The 12,308-nt window shown below is 41.2% G+C and overlaps 1 protein-coding gene across 1 annotated transcript in view; it reads right to left on the minus strand.

Moving 5' to 3' along the window:
- The window catches only part of LOC126095624 (zwei Ig domain protein zig-8-like), a 529,063-nt gene extending 521,548 nt beyond the window's left edge, over positions 1-7,515 (minus strand). Inside the window, exons 1-2 of the mRNA XM_049910390.1 lie at positions 7,509-7,515; positions 7,178-7,335 (exon numbers count right to left, since the gene is read on the minus strand). Coding sequence (XP_049766347.1) covers positions 7,178-7,335; positions 7,509-7,515 — 165 coding nt within the window. The remainder of the gene's footprint in view (positions 1-7,177; positions 7,336-7,508) is intronic.
- Between the last annotated feature and the right edge of the window lie 4,793 nt (positions 7,516-12,308).

The following is a 12,308-nucleotide window of genomic DNA, read 5'->3' on the forward strand; positions in this document are numbered from 1 at the left end:
GACCGTTACGGTCGCAGGCTCGAATCCAGCCTCGGGCATGGATGTGTGTGATGTCTTTAGGTTAGTTAGGTTTAAGTAGTTCTAAGTTCTAGGGGGCTGATGACGTCAGAAGTTAAGTCCCATACTGCTCAGAGCCATTTTTTAGGTAGCGGCTCCGGGGTCCTAAAGCGACGTCGGGAAAGCGGTGTGCTGACCACATGCCCCTCCACATCCGCATCCAGTCACGCCTGTGGGCTGATGACACGGCGTCCGTTCGGTACGGTTGGGCCTTCATGACCTGTTCGGGCAGAGCTTAGTTCAATTTTCTGGTACACTGATTTAAGTGCGACCATGTTTAGCCTTAGACCAAGTTTTTGAAGGGGACCCATCTAAGTGTCCGTTGACTGCACAAGTACTGTGGTCACAGGGTTGTATTAAGTGAGAATCAGGCTGAATTTAAACGCACTCTTAGTCTGTTCCAGTTTTCTCCTGTTGTGGCACGCTTTGACTGTCTTGGACCTGGACTCAGTGCGTGCTGCTCGTATTGTGGCTGTTAACGTGGCCTCTGTACATCGGCTTCGTGGAATGTGTTGCCGCCGGCTAGCCTTGGGTTGTCTTCACTCAAGTTATGTAAAAAATGTTTCAAATGGCTCCGAGCACTATGGGACTTAACATCTGTGGTCATCAGTCCCCTAGAACTTAGAACTACTTAAACCTAACTAACCTAAGGACATCACACACATCCATGCCCGAGGCAGGAATCGAACCTGCGACCGTAGCAGTTGCGCGGTTCCGGACTGAGCGCCTAGAACCGCGAGACCACCGCGGCCGGCCAAGTTATGTAAATTAATGTTTGAAATATGTATTGAAATTGTGTACTTTGTGATGTTTGGGGCTTTTTCGAGACAGGTGCTACTGTTGGACATAGTGTAGAGTCCTATTAGGATGACCGCACGTTGGTGGGTTGTATATGAATCGCGTGTGTCATAGTGAGATGTCATCCGGGCTTGGGAAATCACAACCCGTTGATAATAACTAACATGTACATTTGAGGTTCACTGGGTGTAAAAAAGCAAAGGCGTGTAAAACTATTGAGGGTTATTACTCTCCGAAGGTTTCTTATGTGTTTGTTCACTATCCATTTGTGAACTGAAGAGTAGAACAAATTTATTCACTGTTTCAGGGCTAGTTACAGCTGATAAGATGTAATTGTTCCTCTGTTTGATATTTAAATGTTTTCATATAGTGGGCTTTTCACACCTTTTAGTTATTTATTTACTTATATCTTTACCTTTTGTTACAAATTGGTTCTGAGTACTAATTATTGGTTCTCCTTTTTAAATGGCGTTCTCGAGACGTTATGCATATACGTTCACCAATTGAATCACTTATACCTTAAGATAATTTTCACTGTCTGCCTGAAGGAAGTTATATCAATCTGTGCACACTCACCGCGCGGGATTAGCCGAGAGGTCCAGGGCGCTGCAGTCATGGACTGGGCGGCTGGTCCCGGCGGGGGTTCGAGTCCTCCTCGGGCATGGGTCTGTGTGTTTGTCCTTTGTGTGGTGTCACCGCCAGAAACCACACTTGCTAGGTGGTAGCCTTCAATTCGGCCGCGGTCCGTTAGTATACGACGGACCCGCGTGTCGCCACTGTCAGTGATGGCAGACCGAGCGCCGCCACACGGCAGGTCTAGAGAGACGTACTAGCACTCGCCCCAGTTGTACAGCCGACTTAGCCAGAGATGGATCACTGACAACTATGCTCTCACTTGCCGAGACGATAGTTAGCTTAGCCTTCAGCTACGTCATTTGCTACGACCTAGCAAGGCGCCATAGCATTTGATATTGAGATTATAACATGTACCGTCAAGAGCGATGTACACCAATTGTGGATTAAAGTTAAGTATTATATCAACTACGTACTTTATTTGCTACTATTAATTCCCTTAACTGTTCCAGACCTCACGCCAGTCAGCGTGTAATTAAACGCGTGCATTTCGGCCTCCTCTAGCAACACAGTGTTGGCTCTTCTGCCAACACTTCGCTTTGGATAATTTAGGTTAAGTAGAGTGTAAGCTTAGGGACTGATGACCTTAACAGATAAGTCCCACAAGATTTCACACACATTTGTTCATTTTCTATGCACACTCGTTCTCTTATTAATTGCATAACTGCTCAATGGGGCGAGATTTAAGGAACTTGCTCTGTCTGCCTGAAGGCAGCTCTATAAATTTGTGCAGCTGCTTTTTTTTTCATCATTTTTCTGGATGCTTTGATGCGGCCCGCCACGAATTCATCTCCTGTGCCAACTTTTTCATCTCAGATTAGCACTTGCAACCTACTACCTCAGTTATTTGCTGGATGTATTCCACTCTCTGTCCTCCTCTACAGTTTTTGCCTTCTATAGCTCCATCTAGTACCATGGAAGTCATTCTCTCTTAACAGAGGTCCTATCATCGTGCCCCGTCTCCTTATCAGTGTTTTCCACATATTCCTTTCCTCTCCGATTCTGCACAGAACCTCCTCATTCCTTACCTTATCAGTCCACCTAATTTTTAACTTTCGTCTGTAGCACCACATGTCAAATGCTTCGATTCTTTTCTGTTCCGGATTTCCCACAGTCCATGTTTCACTACCATACAATGCTGTACTCCAAACGTGCATTCTCAGAAATTTTTTCCTCAAATTAAGGCCGATATTCGATATTAGTAGACTTCTCTTGACCAGGAATGCCCTATTTGCCATTGCTGGTCTGCTTTTGATGACCTCCTTGCTCCGTCCGTCACGGGTTATTCTACTGCCTAGGTACCAGAATTCCTTAACTTCAGCTACTTCGTGACTATCGATCCTCATATTATGTATCTCGCTTTTCTCATTCCTAATTACTTCTCATTACCTTCGTCTTTCTTCGATTTACTCTCCATCCCTATTCTGTACTCATTACACTGTTCACTCCAGTAGATCATGTAATTCTCCTCACTTTCATTCAGGATAGCAATGTCATTAGCGAAGCGTATTATTGATATCCTTTCACCCTGAATTTTAATTCCCCTCCTGAACTTTTATTTTATTTCTATGATTGCTTCCTCGATGTACAGATTGAACAGTAGGGGCGAAAGACTACATCAGTGTCTTACACCCTTTTTCATAAGAGCACTTCGTTCTAGGTCGTCCACTCTTATTATTCCCTCTTGGCTGTTGTACATATTGTATATGACCCGTCTCTCCCTACAGCTTACCCCTACTTTTCTCAGAATTTCGAACATCTTCCAAAATTTTCCATTGTCTAAGGCTTTTTCCAGGTCGACAAATCCTATGAACGTGTCTTGATTTTTCTTTAGTGTTTCTTGCATTATTAACCGCAACATCAGAATTGCCACCCTCGTGCCTTTAGCTTTCCTAAAGCCAAACTGATCGTCATCTTGCGCAACCTTTAATTTTCTTTTCCATTCTTCTGTATATTATTCTTGTAAGCATGAGCTTACAAGATGCATGAGATGTTAAACTGATTGTGCGATAATTCTCGCACTTGTCAGCTTTGGCCGTCTTCGCAATTGTGTGGATGGTGTTTTTCCGAAAGTCAGATGGTATGCCACCAGACTCGTACATTCAAAACACCAACGTGAATAGTCGTTTTGTTGCCACTTCTCACAACGATTTTAGAAATTCTGATGGAATGTTATCTAGCCCTTCTGCCTTATTTGATCTTAAGTTCTCCAAAGCTCTTTTAAATTCCGATTCTAATACGGGATCTCCTATCTCTTCTGAATCGACTCCTGTTTCTTCTTCTATCACGTCAGCCGAATCTTATTCTCATAGAGGCTTTCAATGTATTCTTTCCACCTATCCGCCCTCTCCTCTGCATTTTACCAATGGAATTCCCGTTGCACTCTTAATGTTAACACCCTTGCTTTCAATGACACCGAAGGTTGTTTTAACTTTCCTGTATGCTGAGTCAATCCTACCGACAATCATTTCATTTTCGATTTCTTCACATTATTTATGCAGCCATTTCGTCTTAGCTTCCCTGCTCTTCCTACTTATTTCATTCCTCAGTGAATTGTATTTCTGTATACCTGAGTCTCTGGAACATTTTTGTACTTCCTCTTTTCATCGATCAGTTGAATTACTTCTTCTGTTACCCGTGGTTTCTTTGTAGTTAACTACTTAGTACCTATGTTTTCTTTCCCAACTCCTGTTCTAGTCCTTTTTAGGGATGTCTATTACTCTTCACCTGTACTACCTACTGAGCTATTCCTTATTGCTGTATCTATAGCCTTAGAGAACAAGAAGCGTTTATGTTGTTCCTTAGTACTTACGTATTGATTCTTCCTATGTTTTGAACTTCAGCCTACTCTTCATTATTACTACGTCGTGATCTGAGTCTATATCTGCTCCTGGGTAAGCCTTACAATCCAGTATCTGATTTCGGAATCTCTCTCTGATCATGATGTAATCTAACTGAAGTCTTCCCGCATCACTTCCTTTTCCAACTATACTTCGTTTTCTTGTGATTCCTGAAAAGTGTGTTCACTATTACTTGCTGACATTTATTGCACAACTAAATTAATCTTTTCCTCTTTTAATCCTTGTCCCAAGCCCATATTCTCCTGTAACCTTTTCTTCTACTCCTTCCCTTACAAGTGCATTCCAGTCCCCCATGGCTATTAGATTTTCATCTCCCTTTTACATAGTGTTTTAACCTTTCAATATCCTCATAGACTTTCTCTATCTCTTCATCTGCAGCTTGCAACGTCTGCATGCACAACTGAGCTATCGTTGTTGGTGTTGTTTTGCTGTTGATTCTGAGAAGAACAACCCTATCACTGAAATGTTCACAGTAACACACTCTCTGCCCTACCTCCCTATTCATAACGAATCCTACTCCCGTTATACAATCTTCTGCTGCTACTGATATTACCGTATACTTATCTGACGAGAAACCTTTGTCCTCTTTCCACTTCACTTCACTGACCCCCACTATATCTAGACTGAGACTTTTCATTTCCTTTTTCAGATTTTCTTGTTTCCCTACCACGTTCAGGCTTCTGACATTCCATGCCCCGACTCGTAGAACGTTATTATTTCGTTAATTATTCAAGCTTTCCTCATGGTAACCTCCGCTTGGCAGTCTTCTCCCTGAGCCCGATCGGGGGACTATTCCGGAACCTTTTGCCAAAGGAGAGATCATCACGACGCTTACTCAATTATAGGCCTCGTGTGCTGTGAATACACGTTACTTGTCTTTAATGTAGTGGTTTCCATTGCCTTCTGCATTGTCATACCGTTGATCCTCGTTGGTTATTCCATCTTTAGAGGCAATTTTCCTCCCCACGAACAACAGTGTGCCATGAACCTCTAGCCTTTCCTCCGCCCTCTTTGACGAGGCCGTTTGCAGAATGAGGGTGACTTCTTATGCTGGAAGTCTTCGGTTGCCAACGATGATTATTAATCAGAATTGAGGCATCGGCGGGATTCGAACCCGGAACCGAAGACCTATTAGATTATGACTCAAGCACGTTACCCCAAGACCACGGGTGCCGTCCTGCTTACTTTGTTACATTAGAGGTGTATTTTAAGTTGTTTTTTTCCTTGTTGTCTCGAGGCAGCTATAAGTTGCTCTGCCTTCCTGTATAGCTATTATGTTTTTAACATTTTGAGAAGAGTCTTAAAGTGCCATCTGTTTCCAAATGTTAATTACTTGTTGATTTGTTGAAGCATTTTGTGAGTTGTGGTTCGTATAGCTGGAAATTCTGAGTCTTAAATCTAAGAACCGCTGTCAGATATAGATTTTGCCTTTAACTATTGCCTTGTTTAAACTGCCACCAAACCAAGGTGTGTAATTTCTTAAATTTTAAAACTTCAATGTGTGGCTTTTAATCCCGTTAACCTACGTAATTTAAGTTATTTTTCTTAAATACATATGTTTCAATAAACAATGATTAATGATGTGAACTCCAATCTGTGTAGTCGTTCGTTTCCTGTTTGCCTGCTAGTGGTTTGTAAACATAGGAATGAAACTTCAAATTTTTCCTGTATGGGGCTTAGAAAATGGAAGACAAGTCCGCAAAAATATTAAAATACGAAAAATTCTTTAGTATGGTGTGAACTGTGTATTATACCTAAAAATACGTAAAATTAATGGCATTCAATAAGTAATGCTACACATTTTTTTCTGAAAGGAGCTTGGTCGTATTCAGGCTTCCAGTACACCATATTATTCCCTACTTTTTGACTAAAAATCCCGATTTTCCAACATAATCTTTGTTCAGTGCGACAACCTTACGCTACCTCACTCGAAAGGCCCCTACGCCCGCGTCGTGTGATTCTACTGGCCAGCGTCCGAGCCAGTGTTTTGCTGTTTAAATAACCTCCACATCATCCAAGTACTGCTTTTCAGAGTGTGCATCCTTTATTGCTCCAAGTTGGTGGAAGTGAGACAACGCGAGGCCCAGGCTATAGGGTGGATGAGGAAGAACAGATCAATGAAGTATACTGACCATTACCAACAGAGACGTCCCGCGGTGCAACGAGGTGTTTGAATGTGATCAGTCGATCACCTCATATTAGAGTGTTCCAACTTCGCAGGAGTCGCACCTGGGTGCAGCCGACAGGCACGCGGGTGACCGGTCAGGTTAACGCCATCTCGTTTGCAATGATGGCAGACGCCTCGCCCAATGTCTCACCACACTTTTGTTCTCGGCCAATTGTCTGTAGGCATTCTGAAACCGCCTGTGATTATGCGCAATGCTGGTTTTCCAAAACTCTGTGACATCTCTGCTTAGAAATCTATTTTGTTACAGACAACATTCTGACGACTATGTAGAGCGTCACCACCTATCGAAACCTCATGAAGCTATAGGGGTTGAAGCGGAAACATTCCACGAAGTCCCACAACAAATTCTGTATTTTTTCAACAGAAACTGATGTAGAATGAAAGAATGAACGTCCCTCGGAAAAATTTGAAATAACATCTGCATGGATACTTTGCAAACCACATTTAAGTGCCTGGCAGAGTGTCCTTCCAGTGTAATTCGTCAGCATTTTAGTTTTTGTTATAAGGAAAGTCCATCTAAGGAAAAGAGTATGTGATTATAATATGGGCTCTAGTCAATACACGTTGCACAGGCACATGATACTGCACCAGGAAGCGTGGAAGAAAATTTAGCAAAACGCCTCGCAGCTGGGCTGCTTACCGTCTTGTTGCCGAGGTTGTAGACCCTGCAGTTGAGGTAAGCCGTCTTCCCCAGCAGGGCCGTCACGTTGCGCGACGCCGACCTGTCGAAGTAGGGGGCTGACCCTCCGACTCCCAGTTGGTTGGCAGCACTGCCCCCAGGCGGCTGCGACCCGCCAGCTGCACACAAAAGAAGGAAACGTCAGGGGCTGCCACTTAACATTGTCGATACTTCTCAGGATTTCCAATATGCATTTTCTAAAAGTAAGTCACAAATCTCGAATGTTACAAAAAATATTATTTCTTCTACACACAGTACGAAGTTTTTTCTGATACTCTTTACAGCTATGCACTGGCCATCTTAACAAACGGTAAGTCTTAAGCCTCTTACACACCTAGCTACAAGGTAGCTGAAAACGTGTAGTGGGACATGTTTCAGGAATGTTCGGCGACATTCTTCTTGTGCTACACGACCGTCGTGATACAAACATCACTAGCCTCAGGTTCGCCATCGAAACAGGGAACACGTGACAATGTGACAGGACTTACTGTAGTCCGTAAGCCCTTAGAGTCAATTTCTAGTTAGGAGATTGTGTAATGCTATTGTAAATATAATACTGCCATAATCTGTATATTTTAATTTTTCTTTTGTTCTGCAATAATTTTGAAAAATTAAGCATATACTATAACGAGAGTAAGCTTTTGTTAAATGTAGTTTATGTGTTTAAAATAACCTCTTTGACGTAGGTGAAATAAATATATTAAAACATATTTTGTAAATAATTATGTAATATTTCAAGTACAACTGTAATTAATTATCTCAATTTTGTATGTATATGCTGTCATGCAATTGTAGGTGGTTCATACTGAGGGTTTTTGTAAGCAGAAGTGTCAATTGAAAAGGTGTAGGGATCATAGGTAGAACGGAACTCCGTTCTGTGGTGGAATGGAAAAGGTGGTGGGGCGCGTGAGTAAGAATTGGCGCGCAAGTCGGTAGCTGCCCTGCAAGTGGTGAACATGCATTACGTTGGTCAAGCACTAGAGGCTCAGAATTTACTTGCAAGACTGGGTTTTGGCCTCGGATGTGTTCTACATGATTGGCGCAGTACGGCAATAAATTAGTAGCTCAGAAATTTGCAATTTTATCGTCGCCACCAAGAGGAAGACAGAGCTATGTACATCAAGAGCCATACCTGCGCAATGTTACTATGCAGCACCGCCTCACGCTACCTTCGACATCAATAACAGCAAAGTATTTTATTTAGAAATGTATCACAGTATGAACCATCCACCTTCAATCAGTGGAATATAAATGTTAAATGTACCTTTGTGTTTAACCGTAATTTTCCTATTTATCCTGATGTTTATTGAAGCTTGAATAATAGTGAATTACTGGCAATACTACTGTTTTGGTAGTAAATTCTGAAAATCATTATTGAATACTAAAGTGTGCACGTATCAGTTTAAGGGCCACCACTTTGCGTGACCATGAGGATACGTTTTCAATAGTATTTGTGAAAGTAAAGTAACATAATTGTTTAAATGCAACAATCTTAACAGCAATTGTTCGTGTTGCTTCGTCAAAGAAAGCCAGACAAATATTGGTGTTAGTGAAACGTTAACAAATAACAGTTTTAAAGAAACGAAATTTAGTCGTGTTAAATAATAGTTTTGGTCATATGAATGATAACCATAAGTTTAATATATTTTTTGTATCCTTGTTGAAACATTTGTGTGTGTCTTCTTTAAATAATTACTGAAGTATAGTGGTAAATTCCATAAGTAACAAAAAGTGGGTTTAATAGTACTTACTGCCAAGTGACTGCAGTAAACGGAAATTAAGTGGTTGTGCTTAAATTACGTAGTAAGTGAAAGTAGTTATTTATTCAGTGTCGAAAATTGACTTCATCTTTTTGTGTAGACACTGTTGCCAATATGGGCTGGCGGCCGTTTTATTAGGCGAAACAGTTTATTGTTATAACAGACTGTGTCTGATAAAAGGTTTCCAAAAGTAATTATTCTCACTGCTTTTGCCACAAACAGTATGATTCGGAGAAAAATAGTTCGATGCTTTACCATTAGGTTGAACACGGTTAAAATCTCTCTCCAAGAGTCGATTACATGGAGTGTTAGTGCTGCGTAATTTTGTGGTGGTGTTCCTGCCGCTACTTACTACACAGTTCTGACATTCCGAATCGAGGATCTCCCGTCTTTACAGTGGTAGAACTTAAATGTTCTGATACTGTATTGACGAGAACGCGAAAGAACCGTTGCAACTGGAAATAGATAATATCTGTGGGATGTGACAGGCCTAGACTAGAAAAACAGAAACAAAAGGAGGAATTCTATGTCCCATTTGGCAAAAAATACCAAATATCATAACACATGGGAAAAATACAGAATTAAAAATCACAGTTCAGGAGAGAGCACAAAAAGTTGTGTAAGTACAAAAATGTACTTTCCGAAAAAAGAAAAAAAGAGTTGTTTGTTTACCACCCACTAGAGTATGCACTATAGAGCCATGGAACCCAAGGAAAATCGACGAATGGATAGCGGTGAAAGCGATGAAGATAGTCTGCCAATGACGTAAATACGTCTTATTTAATTTCGCAAGGTAGACACTGCAGTACACTGATTTTTATCTATACAACAATGAGAAATATTACATATTTATGTATACATAAGTATTATTATTATTTCTACGAAGAATTAGAAGTATACATATCCAGTAAGTTTTCATCCACATATTAATACACCAATACACCAATACATAAATTTGTACCATTGTTGTTGCTTTAGTTGTTTTCTGTCTGGTCTTCTCTGCTTGATCCCAGTGTCAACCTGTTTCCTTTAACATTTGCCGATTTCTGTAGTGAAACTGACTCTGAAGCTGTGGACCCTCGACTATCGGAACTATCGGTATACAATGTTGCACAACTTTGTCGCCAGTTGTGTTGGAGGCTTTAGTCACAGTATGATGGCTGAAACAGGGCACATGTTGTCATACTGGACAACATATATCAACTCATCATATGTTTGCTAATTACAATGCTTTCAGTAGACAGCCATTATATGGCTGAAACCGGTCATACGTAAAAGCAGTTACTGTGTCTAAAAGAAATATTAAAATTGTTTAATACGTGTCAGTTACTGTTCTATGGACCTAATATTCTTCCAAAAGTTTAGTAATCCTTTTAATTGAAAAAAAAAGATGGAGCTTTGACGTGCATGCTCTCAGGCATGCAGTACACCACTAAGGGATTGAAGTCAATATTTTTAACTTATTAAGCAACTGAAACTTGCATTTTAGTAGCCAAAAGAGATGGTGCGTATACGAATCTGTTATACAGGTAATATCGTCAAAAGAAACAATTAGTAAAAGAAACAATTAGTCAAGCACCAGAAGTTGCTGGCGAATTTCCTTGCTGATCGCAATGGCAGATGATATCTCACCCACTGAGTAAAGGCAGGTTCTTATTTTACTCTGTTCTCATTCAAAGAACAATATACTTCCATTTGTGAGGTAATGTTATACGATGCGGTAAAGTTGACGTACTTTTCACCAGTGCAACAGTTTATCAACATGCGAACGAACTACGCATTTTGTCCGCTAATACGATACATAGTGAGTGCTACTGACCGATGACAGTCACTATTTCCTGGCACAGTATGTCTAGAATCAGTCAGGTTACACGCCTCTTAATTTTGGCCCTCACAAAGTCACATGGCGCCCGATCTGAACAGTCTGTTACGCCAATATATCATCAGAACGCAGAGAGAACTGACCAGTGACGTCAATCAGAGGCCATCCTCTGGGTTGCAATGTGTGAATTACGTTTTGTTACATGCAGGCAATCTCTCATTTCTGCCAAAGAAAGTAAGAAGCAGTAGTACGCCCTCTGGACGTGGTGAGAGACTGAGTCCAAATCACGTGAAGTGGTTGTTGACTGGATGACAAAAGAACCGCTAGAGGCCTTACAATTCCAGTGGGGTCCCGTCTGCACGATGGGGCAGGTCGTCTAGTATACCACCAGTAATCTCCCGAAACCTGATAGAACCTGTTTCCTTAAACAATGGAATTCCCATGCATAAAACATCACATGACCCGTGCCATGTAATCATGTAATTTTTCAGGTACATTCGCTGGTATTCATTGATGCTGTCGGCAAAACGGGCTGCGAATTGAATTAGTGGTAAATAAGTGATAAATTAAAATATCATGCCAGATGCTGCAGTTTTACTGCATAAACAACGAAAGTATAGTAAGTGATAAACCTCCTTCCTTTCATCATTTTGTGTGGGACGTCAGTGGAAAAGTTTCACAAAAGTTTCAAATTACGTGTGATTCAAATGGTTCAAATGGCTCTGAGCACTATGGCACTTAACAGCTGTGGTCATCAGTCCCCTAGAACTTAGAACTACTTAAACCTAACTGACCTAAGGACATCACACACATCCATGCCCGAGGCAGGATTCGAACCTGCGACCGTAGCAGTCGCACGGTTCCGGACTGCGCGCCTAGAACCGCGAGACCACCGCGGCCGGCAATTACGTGTGAAGTTAGTAGGAAATCGTTAAGTTCTCCCGTTCTTAAATACAGGATAAATATAGTCCGGGTAATCTGCGCGCCACAAGTTACACTGCTTCAGGATATATAGGCAGATTCTAATACATGGCTTACAGTATTAAATATTTAAAATAAAAGCTGGAAACTCGGAAACAGCTTCACTTGTACGAAAACTCTTCTTGTACGCCTCAGACTGGTTACAACAACATCGTCAGGTGAATATATATCTCAGATCATAAGATGATCAACACTGGGGATATAGGGAAGACCCAACATTCTTCATCAATTTAGAATGGAAACTAAATCGCCGAAGGACAAGAAAATAAAAGCTGCAACGTCAGGATGGAATCCCTGATTAACTGACAAGACTGCCAACCGTTCAAAAGACAAAAAATAAAAAATAGTGGTAGGTCCAAAACTGGATTTCCACTGTAGGAAATCGAGTGGCATTATACAGGAACTCAGTCCCAAGAGGCCCCAAGGACACTACCTAGAAAGATCGAATACCTATTCAACGTGAGTGGATATTGTACAAAAATAATCACAACTGAAAGGTTTCATTTCCTATTTCCTAAAATTAAACCTA

Source organism: Schistocerca cancellata, chromosome 8 (genome assembly GCF_023864275.1).
Source record: "Schistocerca cancellata isolate TAMUIC-IGC-003103 chromosome 8, iqSchCanc2.1, whole genome shotgun sequence".
Taxonomy (NCBI): Eukaryota; Metazoa; Arthropoda; class Insecta; order Orthoptera; family Acrididae; genus Schistocerca; species Schistocerca cancellata.